The following is a 14,986-nucleotide window of genomic DNA, read 5'->3' as shown; positions in this document are numbered from 1 at the left end:
AAGACTTTAACTATGTACATTTAACAGGTGAACTTGCTAATATGTCTGTCCGTTCCGTGTTCGACCTGTTCGCACATCCATGAGAGCAGAAAGGAGCAGTAATCCCATGTGATTTCTTGTATCATCTTTGAGTAGCGTCATTTGCGAGCTCTCTCCACATGAGCATTAGATATGGGCACAATGAGCAAAGAAATAATTTTTTATGAATGTGTATATTTTTTGTGTATTGTAATTTGTAATATAATCAAAAACCTGCCTAACTCATGGAAAACAAGCCTCAATTCTGTCCACCTGCTCAAGCCCATTTTTCCCCCAAATAGTGCAACCCAAAACCTCCCAGTTGGGCAGAAAACAGCCCAATCTGGCAACATTCAACCACTTCCTGTAGCCATTTCAAATTAAAACCCATGCCACCATACTATTTAGTATTCCAGAAAAAGATTTAGTATGTCCCAATACATAGTATGTCAAATACAGTATGCCAAAAGTACCAGGATGTTCCGCTACATCCAGTCACATTTTGCAGTATGCAAGCCAGCATGCTTTTCTGACCATTCTGACCCTCAATCCTCTGCGCATCAGAAGATTCGTCACATTGACTGAGCCACCGAGAGAGAACAGACCAATGACAGCACATTGGCAGTGCAATGACAGAAACCGCAATGACAGATGAAGTAGTATGTCCCAATTGCATTCATATAGCATGCATACTGCATGCAACAGTACACATATACTTTGTAAGGGCAGCTGCAGTACTAAAAAATAGTAAGTATGCAAACACAGCGCTAGTCTTTTTTAATCTTTTTTTTTTTTAAGCAAATCAGGAGCAGACACTACCATCTGTGCAACACATCCTCGTAATTAAACGACCAAATAGAAAAGGTGTGGCTGCACACACACAGATGTGGCACTGGCAAACATTACCCTGCTTGGTCAAGAGATGTACTAATGAATAATAGATCTCATGTTGGGAGGAAGCCAGTTTTGTCTCTGTATCAATCCTCTGGGCTAATTGCTGACTGGGTGCTGCCATGCTGACCTGTGCTACAGCCGGAAGAATATATTTTAAAAAAGAAACACTTACAGACTCTGTGATGACCTGATTCTTCAGATGGATGTAAGAACAGAGATTTTTTTTTTTGGCCCCACTCCCAGCTACACTGTTCAGGACTTTTTGGGAAACGATACAGGGCTGAAGTAATGGCTGAAGAAAGTGATTAATTGCTGTGCCTGATAAAAGTGACTGTCGTTCACATGGGAGAGAAGAGAGACTTTCAGGACATTACTGTTTCCTGTGCAATTGCTGATGTTCTACTCACCATCATAACTCTTCAGATTTGGATACGAAGATGATTCAAACTGAGAGAGCACTGTTACTGTAGCTCCCCGACTGATTGCAACCTCGTGAAGGACCTTATCTAAAACTGTAATCACATCTGTTTTGAATACCTTATGACACACTCTACTGCATTCAGATTTGAATGGCTTGTCTTCCTCTCTAATGCCATCCTCTCTCCTATCAAAGCTACTGTTGTTAATGATTTTATTATCATTGCATGACGTTTGCATACTAAAAAGTATGAGACACTGTAGATAAGAGACTGAAGAGTGCGCTCAATCATTTCTGTTTGATGCTGATGTAATTAGATGGACATTTATATCAATCTTTAGAAATTGTGTTCATTCAGTGAGGTTTGCTCTGTGTAATAATTACTCTTCATACAAGTGCTCAAACAGAGATTCTGAAAAATTAAAGCTGACAGTAGGGGTGGGCGACATATCAGTCATTTGAATTTTTGTTTTCGCATGACGTAAAATATTAAAATTGTGAAAATCGAGTTATTACAATAGGCACAAAAATGTTATTTTTAAAAAGTAACATTGATGATAGCTGCCACATTAGCCATTTTGAGTAATGATAGTGTTTACAGGACTGTTGTGACTCTTGTTGTTTGGCTGTCTCTGGCTAACTCGTAGTGAATTTAACAGTCACACCTACGAGAGGGACAGACTGAAAGTGTTTCTGCGCTCTTGGTTTTTGTTAGTTGACATGGTATCATCTGGTTATGAGAGTCAAAGTGCTGGTGAAGTCAACTAAACAGTTTTCAGATTCAGTTCGTCCCTATGTGCCAGGTCACTAACGCTAACTAGCAGCAGTCTGCAGATATCAGGCTGGTGTCTTGTAAAGAAACACAAACAGCAGCAGATCAACTACAGAGCGGACCTTTCTGCTCTATCTGTGCTGAAAGTGATTATTAAATTGGGTGCCCATGCTCTACTTAGTTGAAGCATCTGGCACTGACAGTCAACAGCTGTGTGGGATAACCTGTATTTTATGTGTAATGATGACAGCTCTGCAGGTGGTGCAGGTTTTTTTATTATTCATGCACAACTTTCTAAAAATATGATGTTCCAACCCTGCATTTTGCAGGCAAACAAATATCAATTAAAATCCCAGCCCTAGTTGACAGTTGAAAGAGTGCTTGAAAGTTTGATATATTACACAGTAAATCTTTAATTCTTCCCCTCAAAGACATCACATCAGTGTTGTACTGCTGTTTTGGTAAATAATATGGAATTTAAAAATAAGCAGATATATTGCAGTATTATGTAAATCACAACAGATTGAAAATGAGAATGTTGTTTTCTGCCCCTCCCTTATCTCTGTTTATGTGAGGGTTTCTCTTCCCCTTCCAAGAAAGAGCTCTTCTGCATTTTAATAATGTAATAACAAAGACTAAGAAGCATCACCCAGCAGGGTAGTGTGCAGTTATAATAAGATTACTGTTATTAAAGTGGTAACTTTTAGATGCAGCAAATTAGAGCCAAGTGTTTCTCCTTTGGTGGGCAAAAGCTATCAGATAATGTTCTAAATGACTGCGCTGTTTTCCAAAGCAAACAGGGAAGAATAATCTGTCTGCTCAAGACAAACTGGCTTCTGATGAGTTTAGCAGGAGGAAAATCAAAGTCAATCAAAATTATGCAAGAGGTTCTGATTTGAGTTTATACAGATATATGGATGGACAGCATTAGAATAAAGATAAATGACTCTCACACTTTCCTCCCCAGAGTTACCAGAGTTTGTATTGTTGCTAAAGAGGCTTTGTATTGAGAGGAATGAGCTGTCAGAGAATGGCCGGTGGACTGCAGAGATAAGGTGGTTACCGCAACACCATGTTAGGTTGTTTGGTGAATGCAGAGAACATTCATTATGTCAAGTTTAGTCTAAAGAGAGCCTTAGAGAGGTTTTTCCTCTCAGATTTTAAATCAACATGGATATCCTTCAGTATAGATCATTCTGGTTCATCAAACAAGCCCATCACACATCAAAGGGAATAAGTTTAGATTCAGTTCAAGCTGAAAAGTCATTCTTTTTATTTAATATAATATAAGGCTTTTTTTTTAAAAATATAATCTTTCTGTAGCTTTGCCTGCTTTATATATAAACATGGGCTATTTCATAAACACAGGCCTTATAAACATGGGGAGCAACTGCTTTTCATGGCTTGGAATTGGAATATAATTCACCTCTCACAGCTGGGTTTAGCATATGAAATGTTATTTAAGAGATTATGCAAACCTCTGTGTATTTAAAGGTTATCTAAATATCATCTTATCAGCTTGGTAAAAGTCAACATTGTATCTATATTTTAAGATGACTCATCTTCACCTGGGGCCATGCCCACCTCTACAGCAGCTTTGGGCACACTTCCTCTCGCTTGTTATTACTGCACAGTGCTGCTGCACTCCTCACCACTTTCACTTCACATTTAATGGTGGGAGTATGTGTTACAAGCAGTTACCACCCAACTTCTTTGAATTACTGTGGTGCATCAGCTGAGAGAGATTTTAAATGCTGTCAATTTTGCAAGCCATGATTCTATTTCCTAAGAAAGCTGCACTGTGGGGGTTCAGCCATGAGCGGGTTATTCTGGTGAGTCACATCCTAATGATGCCTGAAAGCCTGTTAGGCTCGTCAGCCCTTTGGCAGAGTCTGGAGACAGTGGAAGAACAGAGGATCATCTGCAACATGAACTGTAATAGAGGGCTTTCAGCTTTTGTCAATCTAGTTAGCGCATTTTAAAAGGACATTAAGCCATTGATAACTTCAACTGAGATCTGTAGCCGACTAAGGAATTGTTGTCAGTTCTCTGGTTTGCCTTAAACTAACAAAACTAGGAGAGTTTGTGTTCCATAACAAATGTGTCTGGGCTTTGAAAGACCAAAAATCTCTGCGGCTGGCTACAGGAAATCATTTGTCCAGTTATTTTGTGCAACTGGACAATAAAATACTTACTCATTACATGTTTGAATTACATAATTATTACTGATAAGAATGTCCTTGCTATGAGAAACCCTGCTAGCCGAGTGGTTTAAGATGCTGACCATGTAGTTGCAGCATGACTGTTTCAAGAGCTGAAACAACTAGTTGACCAACAGGAAATGATTTCAGCAAAAATGTCACACATTCAATGGTTCCAGCGCCACAGTCATGAAGTTGTGGTGATTTTCTCAGTCTTATGTGATAGTAAACTAAATTTCTCTGAGTTTCGGACTGTTAGTCAGACAAAACAAGCAATTTCAAGATGTCACCATGGACCTAAAGAAATGCTGACGGGCATTTTTTTACTATTTTCTGACATTTTATAGACCACATGATTCACTGACTAATCAAGAAATTCAGTGATCATGAAAATAATTATTAGGTGCAGCCCTAGCTACATGTCATCCCCCATCTGTCTCTCTTCATTTCCTGTCTGTGCCACACGGCATACTATCTAATAAAATGCAAAAATGTCCAAAAAAACACTTCCCAAGGGATTTTTAAAAAACCCTTTTTTTCAAAATGTAAACTTCTTTCTGTGGTTCAGGGGTCAGAGAGAGATCAAAGATGAAAATGTAGCTGAGTGAGTATGTTATGAACCAGTATTCTGGTTATGATCCAGTATCCAGTATCCCGATTATGTGTTGTGCATGTAAACACCATATCCTGGTTTCAGAAACCTGAATTTGCTACCTGGAGTACTATTATTGCCTTTAAACATCTTCTCAACATTCTCTGTTGGTAGAGAAAGGAGTAGTTGATGCATTGAGAAATAAAGACACAACTGGACACACATGATCACACAGGCTTGTCCATGTAAACGTCATGTCCTGAATATGATCATAACCAGGATAAGACTAAAAACCAGGATACTAAAGTTTTAAGCTCCTGCTAGTTACACATATGTCTCCTCCAGTGATGTACTGTTTTTTCACTAAAGCACAGTTGTGGTTGCCACCCACCCACATTTTAGTGGAATATTCAGGGGATGTCTGTCACCTCTCCACACAAACCGTTGAACATTTTGTGCATGAGACACTTTCAAAAGGAACATCTGCATGTATAAGCTTTTCCTTTACATATAACAAAGAGATTAGAGGATAAAGCAAGGCCTGAAAACTTGCCAGTATTCATTTACACAAGTGCTCTACAAATAGACTGAACTTCAGTTTGGCTAATTTTGTCACTCAGAAATTACATTAATATGCAGGGAATCTGAAGGGTTGTATAATGATGCCACCCCCTAAGATATTTCTCTGTACTTTCTTTGTCTTTATCCAGCCCAGAAAATAGGTTATTATGGTTAATCATCTCATTTGAAGATATCACTGTAAAGAAGATGTGTTGAGATGTACTGAATAGTAGAGAATATATGGTAAATTATTTGAAAATTATTCAGTTATTGTCCATTAAACATACTCAATGAAATGAATATTAATTTGACTTTTTCCTGTATCTTTTTTTAACTTATTAATATTAAGATGTTGCTGTTTGTCACTATGTTTATTTTGTCTATACTGCTTGATAGATATTTATTTACAGTAATGCAATACATGAATCACAGTCATTCTTTGTGAAGGTCAGTGCCATTTTTATTGAAAAAGCATAATCAATTCAAACAGCAGTCAGCAGTTTGTCTGCAGCAAACAACAGCTCTTTATTTTTGATTGCTGTTTTTAGTTTTATCTCACTTAGACCCTGACAGGAGAAAAGATGTCTGCCTACAGTACATTACATTATTTCTCCTAATCCCAAAACCTTGCATTTGCTTGGTTGTAAGTGCGTCTTTGTGTGTTCATGTATTCATACATGGAAGGGCGCCTGCGGTGATGACAGCAGAACTTTCCTTGTGGACTGTGTTTATCTTTTTGTCCTCACTGTCACTGTTCATGTGATCCCCTCAGTTTCTTTGATCCAACACGCTGGACAAACACACTCAGCCCTCGCTGCCTGTCGGCATGCCCTTTTTCTGTACCAAGCTGTGGTCTCGGGCACGACTGCTCTGCTCATTAGCTGCCGTTAGACTTCCACTGACTGCCTTTTCGTGTTTGTCCTCACATGATCGTCTCTGATCACTCATGTCTCTCAATCTGTAAATGATAGCGACAACCATAGAGTCGAGTAAAAATCCATACTAACTTGTAACCCTAACCCTTACTGCACAGCTCCTGTTGTAATCTAATACAGTTTTATTGAAATCACTTACTGCATTTTGTCATCGCCATCACTGAGCATGTGCTCTTCAGCGAGAAAGGGTAATTACGGAAGCTCTGACGTCTAATACCGCTGTCACCCTGATGAAAGCCTGAGAAGTGGTGTTGTTGCAGCTGATGAAAGGGTGGCCTGAAGGGTGACAGTGTCACAGACCTGTGCATAACTGGTGTGATCAGTAGAAGTGGATGAATAAATCATAGGAAACGCAGAGGGAGAACTTCGTTAGATAGATAGATAGATAGATAGATAGATAGATAGATAGATAGATAGATGGATAGATGGATGGATGGATGCTGCTGTTAGGGGCCTTGTGTTTGTGTGTCCTCCCACTTTGATCCATTATTCCGACCGTATTTCGGGCACTGTGCTCTGTCTGTAGACTGCGGCCTGTGATCCACACACACAGAGAAGCGGTGTAGTCTTGGCCGAAGGACGGAGGTTTCACATGACCGCAATTATGTCTGTCGAACACGAGAGGCTTTGGCCATTATGCAGCACAAAGCTTGCAGATGCAGGGCAGGTAATGTGATTAACCTTGCTGCTGCTTCAAAGTGGTAGTCAACACATAGCACATCTGATTCAGTCCGAGCTGGGAGGAGACGCTGTTTACATAGTCAACCAGTAGTTTTCACTGATCTAACTCAAGCATAGACCAAAAATAGGGCTGCTGGGTGATAATTTATTGTTTTTCAACTTCAGTATGAGGAGTTGCATATGATCATATCGTATTATTGTTTTTAACAAAATGTATTTATTTATTCCAAATAAATGATTCATTTTTTTAATTTCATGGCAATTGTAATTGTAAAAACAGAAAAAATGTCATTGAAGTATTTGATTTATATCTTAAGTTTTGCCTGATATTGCATTACAGTAGAATAGAGGTAATTTTAGTTGGTTTTTTTTAACCTTTTATTTGTGAGGATTTTCAAATTAAGTTACATTAAGTAAGTGACAAGGAGACATTGAAAAGTAAATAAACAATAATGAGGAAACAAAGGATAAGAACCGCCAGTGACACAGACACACACACACACACACACACACATATATATATATATATATATGTGTGTGTGTGTGTGTGTGTGTATATTTTAAAAAAGGGGGGTGGTCAACAGTCACAGTAATGCCATATGCTCCACTGTACAGCTGTCCATATTATCAAAGAGGTACATGAGCAAAATAGGAGGGTAAAGAGAGTATCATTGGTCCTTCATGTGCTCTAGCACTGGACTCCATATCCTGGAGAAGAGTGTTACCAGAAAGTTCATATCTCAGTCTTCCACATGCAGGATGTTTATTTAGTTCCTTCAGCCAAGTCTCAAACGTGGGAACTAGATCAGACTTCCACAGTTTCAGGATACATCTCTTGGCAATCATCATACCATGAATCAAAGCAATATGTATGTTACAATCCAAATTTTTCAAAGTGTTGGAGTGTCCTAACAGAGCAGTTTCAGGGTCAGGTGTTATAATGATGTCAAAGACAAAGGAAAGCCATTGGAAAATGAGAGACCAAAAGTTGTGTAGTTTGGGGCAAGTCCAGAAGAGATGTGCAAGAGTACCTTCTGCGGCGTTACATCTATTGCATAGTGGAGAGAGGTTAGGGAAAATTTTGTTTAATCTGATTTTCGAATAGTGTAATCTATGAACTACCTTAAACTGGATCAGTTGGAGTCTAGCGTTTATCGAGCAAGACTTAATGTTAGTTAATATTTTATCCCATGTTTTGTCCCATTCTCAATCTCAATACCAAGCTCATCTTCCCAGGCTTGTTTAATTTTAGTAGTAGACGAATCCAGAGTACTTGAGAAGTAACAAACCAGCTCTGAGATCAGGTGTTTTATTTCTGGGGGGCCGAGAAGGGATTTGAACAACGCATTATTTTCAGGTGGTAATTGATATGACCTAGTAGCCTGTAGGACATAGTGTCTCAATTGCAGATATCTATAAAACTGAGATTTTGAAAGAGAGAATTTGGACTGCAATTGTTCAAAAGAGCCTAAGTGTCCATCAACATATAAGTCTTTTAAGCTGACAACACCCATACAGCTCCACTCTTTAAAGGCTGTGTCTGTAAGGGAAGGTAAAAAGGCATGGTTCTGCCAAATTGGAGCATGCATCGAGGTATTTGGGAGCACAGAACACTTTCTGATTTGATTCCAGATCTTCTGTGTATTTAACAGAACAAAATGATCCTTCCTATAGGCTATGGGTGGTCTTGGGGAAGAGAAGAGGAGAGCAGGGAGAGAAGTATTGTGAGTTAAACTTTTTTCAATAGCCAGCCAAAGAGGTGGAGTGAACCCGTCCCCTCTCTCAAAGCCATACTACCAGTACATTATAACCCTGACATTGGCAGCCCAGTAGTAATGTAAAAAACACGGCAGACCCAGACCCCCACAGTCTCTGGATTTTTGAAGGTGGCTTTTAGAAATCCTATGCGCTTTGTACCCCCAAACAAACAGTATGATAATGGAGTCAAGGAGCTTAAAAAGGATTTAGGGATAAAAACAGGTATGTTTTGAAACAAATCAAAAATCTCAGTAGTGAGACCATCTTGACAACGTTTACACATCCAATCAAGGATAAAGGCAGTGTTCTCCATTTTTCTATGTTCTCCTTGAGTTTGTTAAATTTTTCTGTGAAATTCAATTTGAAAAGGGAGCTTGGTTTCTTTGATATTTTAATGCCCAGGTATTTCACATAATCAGAGGTTATTTTAAAGTGTGTAGACAACAGAAATTGTGGGTCCAGGTCATGAGCTCACTCTTCTGCCAGTTAATAGTGTAACTAGAGACCTCCCCAAAAGTATCAGGGGCGGATACAAAAAGGGCCACGTCGTCCGCGTATAAGGACATTTTATGATCAACTCCACCTAATGATATAGGTTTAATAAGGACATGCTCCCTCAAGCTCTTGCCACAATTGCCAAGGGGTTCAATCGCCAATGCGAAGAGGAGCGGCAAGAGGGGACACACCTGCCGCGTTCCCCTCTGCAAAGGAAAGGAGGGTGACCTATCCAGGTTAGTGAGAACGGATGCCACAGGTTGGGCATAAATCATGCACACCCACGAAATAAAGGATGGACCGAGACCAAACTTCTCCAGAACCCTGCAGAGGTATTGCCATTCCACCTGGTCGAAAGCCTTCTCTGCATCTAGACACAGGATGGCTTGTTTAGAAGATTTGTCAAAAGAATAATACATAATGTCCGTAACACGTCTAACATTAAAGAAGGAAAATCGATTTGGAATGAAAACTGTTTGGTCAGTGTGAATGATGGATTCTATGCATTGATTTAACCTTTTTGCAAGTATTTTAGTGAATATCTTAAAGTCTAAATTGGACGATATGATGAAGGCTCAGTTTCATCTCCGTCCGACTTCAACAGGAGCAAGATATTAGCATCATACAAGGTTGGAGGGAGTCTTTCAGATCCTAGTGAGTGGGAAAGCATCCTGTGTAGAATTGAAGTTATCTGATTAGAAAATTTCTTATAAAATTCGACGCCAAAACCATCCGGTCCTGGGTTTTTCCCATTTTGCATTGATCTGATAGTGTCTAATATTTCTGTCGAGGATATTTCAGCATTAAGGGCCTCATGGGAGGTGTCGTCCAGTTTCGGTATATTTAGGTTTCTTAACCAATCATCCACATCACCTGTAGCTTTAGAGCTATAAAGCTCCTCACAATACTCTTTGAAGCGAGAATTTATCAATTGAGGGTCCGATTACTCCAGAGCGAGATTTTATTTTGTGAATAACCCTGCTGGCCTGTTGCCCCCTGAGCTGGCGAGCTAAAAGTGTATGAGGTTTGTCCCCGAGTTCGAAGTATTGCCTCCTAAGTCGTAGGAGTTGGTCACAAACCTGTCGAGATAAGATCATATTATATTCATATTTAAGATTGAGAATGTTCTGTAATGTTTGAGAGTTTTCTGTGCTTCTATATAATGTTTCCAACTGTCGTGTTTGAAGGTCTGGCAGCTTCTCAAAGGTTCTTCTGAAAAATGCTGCATCATCAATATTTGGCCCGTAGATGTTCAACAGTGCTACATGAGTAGAATAAAGATGTCCTGTTACAATGATGTATCGACCGTTCGGGTCACACAGTGTGGAGATATGTTTAAAAGGTATATTGCTCCAAATAATGATTGCAACACCACGAGCTTTGCTTGAGAATGTGGATTGAAATATTTGGTCGGCCCAACTGCAACGCAAATGCTTCTGTTCAGATGGTCTAATATGAGTCTCTTGAAGAAATAACATGTCAGCAGCCAGAGAGTTCAGGTGTGCAAAAACCTTAGCACACTTAATTGAATGACCTAGGCCGCGGACGTTCCAGCTGACCAAGTTGATACCCTCAGCCTTGCCTCTAGGTGTCATGAAGTGAAGATGATGTCATATGGACAGTGATATGATGATATATCTGTGACTCGCATCTAACTGCAGATATTGTTGCTTTAGTTGGGTTAGCCTGGTGTCATGGTCACTGCAGGCCGCCTCCACAGTAGAAATCCGAGAGTCGTGTTCAGTCAAGGTGGTCTGAGTAGCTTGTAAGGACACCTCCAGGTTGTTGAATCGATCTTCCATCTTTTTACTCATGTTGTTTATAGCCGCGAGGATGATGGATGTCTCTGCGTTTGCCTTGGCCACCAGTGGGGTTGGCTCTGGAGCATCCTCATTACCCGCAATGCCAACGCTAGCATTAGCCTCACGTGCTGGGTTTGCAGAGGGTACTTTTTTGGCATTAGACTGCTGTTTCTGGTCTCTCCTGGTAGCCATAAGTGTTCCAACGAAGAATGAACGTAATGCCCAACTGTTTAGCGGGTGAAAGCAGCAGAGAAATGTTATATTGCTTGAATCTCGATGTATCGGACAGGAGCTCTGAGAAAATGTGTCTACACGACACACTACAACGTGCGCTCTAAGGCCCCCCGTAATTTTACTTGTTGATTAATTGATTAGTCAATTTACAGAAAAAATAATCCACAATAATGTTGATAACAGATTCATCATTTTTAACAAGCAAAAATGTCAAACATTCACCATCTTCTCAAATGTGAGGATTTGCTGCTTTTCTCTGTTTTATAATTCTGTAAATTAAATATGTTTTGGACTGTTGGACAAATCAAGACATTTGACAGTCATCATGGGAACTTTTCATTCTTTTATACATTGTATGGACAAAATATTTATTGATTAGTTGTTAAAATAATTGACAGATTAATTGATGATAATGAAAATAATAATTGTTTGCCTTGAGACTTAATACTTAACTAATCATTAACAGCCTTGTGTCTTAGACAGAATCTCACAGATGGTCACTTAATACAGCACAGCGATAAACTCAGAATTAGAACTCAGTGCCACACTAATAAAACTAAACCAATGAGCTGCTGCTCGTTCCAACGTGGGCCAACATGATTTACACAAACACATCATGCCTGGTTGTTGATCAGCTGTCCATGCTACAGCATGACAAACTGCCAGAATGCATTAGCAAAATGTGGTTTTATGTGCTAATGCTGTGAGCCAGGCACATAATGTTAATTAGTCTGCATGAAGTGTGGCAGTTGGCTGAGGACTGCCATTTTATAAAGAGGTCCAATTATTCTCACACGCTGTTGAAGTGATGATAGTAGATTTCACTGATGATGTCACATCTCACTGCATGTGACACTTGCCTTTTATTCCCCCACTGAGCTGGCTGTGGGTTCAGATCAGCTACTGCTCAGTGTAATTTACTCAAATACAAAGTGCAATTCATTTTCTGTTGCTGACAAACCGATTAATCAGTTGATCATTTAGGCATTGTAAAATGATTTAATTTCTGTGTCATTAGCATGTCTACTTTTGATACTTAAGGACACTTTGCTGTGTTCTTCTGTACTTTCCCATAAGTAAACTTTTAAAGGATTTTTGATTGTATGGGAGTATTTTTACATGTAGTTTTGCTATTTTTGCTCAAGTTAAAGGGCTGAATACATCCTTCTTCCACCGCTTCTGTACATAATACTTGTGGTGGGTACTTACATGCATATGATCCTTAAATGCTGAGAGTCCGTCACTCTCTGTAAGGGTAAGATATGAATTATTTAAACCTGCGGTCTCCTCACTTTCAGACCAATTTATGTCCTCCTGTCTTGTCTGTCAATTTCATTTTCAGATGTTGAGACCTTTTCTGTGCAGCTGTTCTCATTACATGCCATATTTCTTCTACATCAAGATGGAAAAACTAATCACTCATCACAAATAACCTAATGCATTTTTCAGTGAGACAGAGCTGAAAGGCTTTTAGAGGGTTTGCCTATTAAAGCCCTCTTTCTCTCCCCCCTCTCTTCTCATGACCCAATCTCCACTCCGTCTTTTCTCCGTATAGAGGAATGTTCCTGGTACTCCAGCCATAGCCTGCACTGGCCAGTCTGAAGCGAAATGGGCTCAGAAGAGCGCAGCTCAGCCATGTCACAGAAGATCTCCTCCCTGTCACGCAGCAACAGCAGCTCCTCGTCCAAACATGACAGCCGACAGGTAACACACACCAGTCAAAGACACTGTAGGACTTGTCCCACGTCACTAACAAACATTCAACCACTCCATGTGCTGTACCCTGACGAAATAAGTCACCGCCAAGTGATCCTGTTACACTTTCAGATCATTTGCCTGGTATAGCACTTACGTTTGGGAGTAAAGTTTGAACTTTAAGCTTCTCCAATCCTTTTTTTTCTCATTATACAATGTCTGTGTTGCAAATGTAGTCATGGGAGGAGAATGACATGATAATAAATGCCTTAACCACTCAAAGTTTTGCTAATAGATCCTGCTGTTTTCTCAGATGTTCTAGCGAGGCTCCATTTGGCTTTTTATAAATGCAAGCCGGAGGCAACACATCTGAGACTTTCTTAGCATTGTACATCTCAGGCAACAAGGACTGAATGGTGAATGATGCCTACTTTAGAGAGACTTTTTCTAATAGACTTCCCGTCACCGCCTCAGTCTCACACCACCACTTCCTCCAAATGTGGGAGATTTTAGAGTACTCTGAATTGCTAAAATGCAATTTGGCAACGATTCCCTCAAAGGTGTCTCTCTTTCTCTCTCTCTCTCTCTCTCTCTCTCATACACACACATACAAATCAGTGAAGATATTATCACCATGAACAAACTGTTGTTGCACTTGCCTTGAGCATTAATCTGTAGGCAGCAGATTCATTAATTTTTCATTACTCACAGCAACTTGAAAGTAATAAAGTTTCACTCCCATTCGGTCCATAGGATATTCACACATCAATGGTTCATCAACTTAGACTAATGGAAAAGGGTAACGCCTGCACACTTACTCTTATCGTACTTGGATAGGATCAAAAAGTGGTCAAGTAGGATCGAAAAATTGTCATCATTAATCTTTTGTGGCTTGGATTAAGTGTACGGGCTTTACCCTTTTTTCATTGATGCTGTTTTCTGATAGCCTTGCACCTACGTGATGTGCGTATAATTACTCTCCTTCAACTCATCAACAAATACGGGGACTGAAGGAGGTGTTTTCATAAGCAAATAACCTCTGAACAAATAAATAAATGATTATTCAAACATCTTAATCCTCAATGTGCTTTGACCTATAGTTTCCTAAAAAAAATCCAAGTCAGATGTGTCATATCATGACGTTGTGATTAAACTTAAAAAGTTGCTAATGTTTTGTTTGTTTTATGCTCACTGAACTACAGTGTGTTTTATACTTGACAGAGCATAAATGTGTGGATTTGAGAGGATTTTGACTGAAATTAGAAGATCAGTAAGATTATTTCACCGCTAGGACACTTTTCTGGGGTTCAGTTTTCAGTGTTTCATCAATAGGTGGTCATTTAATTTAAGCAAATATTAAGTAAATATTTCTCAATGAATAGTTCAACATTTGGGGAAGTACACTTATTCGCGTTCTTGCTGAGAGTTAGATGAGATGGTGATCCCACTCTCATGTCTGCATTCAGCCAGTTAGCTTAGCTTAGCACAAAGACTGAAAACAGGGGGAAACAGCAAACCTGCTCTGTCCAAAAGTGACACAAGCCCCCTACCAGCACCTCTGATGCTCACTAATTAACACACCAATTCACTAACCAACATGTTGTATGTTGTTTGTTTAATCCACACAGAAACCAAAGTGTAAAAGTAACACATTGTGGTTCTATGGGGGGTTATATTATGACTATTTCTTGGATGAGCGCCATAACTTCCTGAAGTCTCAGCTCTGCCTGACAACCTCACAATGCCGGCAAGACTCCAGGAAGTCACTGTGCCCGGCCAAGAAATAGTCCAGCAATTCCTGGTACAACCACAAGTAATGATTTTTACACTTCACTTTTTGTATGTATTAAACATTTAAACCTAGGTCATAACACATTTGTTGTATAGTGTGTGGTATCATGATCTGGTTTTGGAAGAACATTCATTCTTC

The 14,986-nt window shown here is 39.6% G+C and overlaps 1 protein-coding gene across 3 annotated transcripts in view; it reads left to right on the top strand.

The window, feature by feature from the left end:
• osbpl3b (oxysterol binding protein-like 3b) overlaps positions 1-14,986 on the top strand; it is a 39,715-nt gene that overhangs the window by 8,954 nt on the left and 15,775 nt on the right. For all 3 annotated transcript variants that reach the window (XM_067601727.1, XM_067601726.1, XM_067601725.1), the window contains exon 2: positions 12,917-13,065. In XM_067601727.1, the coding sequence (XP_067457828.1) occupies positions 12,970-13,065 (96 nt within the window). In that variant the 5' untranslated portion in view covers positions 12,917-12,969. The remainder of the gene's footprint in view (positions 1-12,916; positions 13,066-14,986) is intronic.

Source organism: Thunnus thynnus, chromosome 10 (genome assembly GCF_963924715.1).
Source record: "Thunnus thynnus chromosome 10, fThuThy2.1, whole genome shotgun sequence".
Classification (NCBI taxonomy): domain Eukaryota; kingdom Metazoa; phylum Chordata; class Actinopteri; order Scombriformes; family Scombridae; genus Thunnus; species Thunnus thynnus.
The sequence above is the reverse complement of the archived record's forward strand: the minus strand, read 5'-3'. Positions and strand labels throughout refer to the sequence as shown.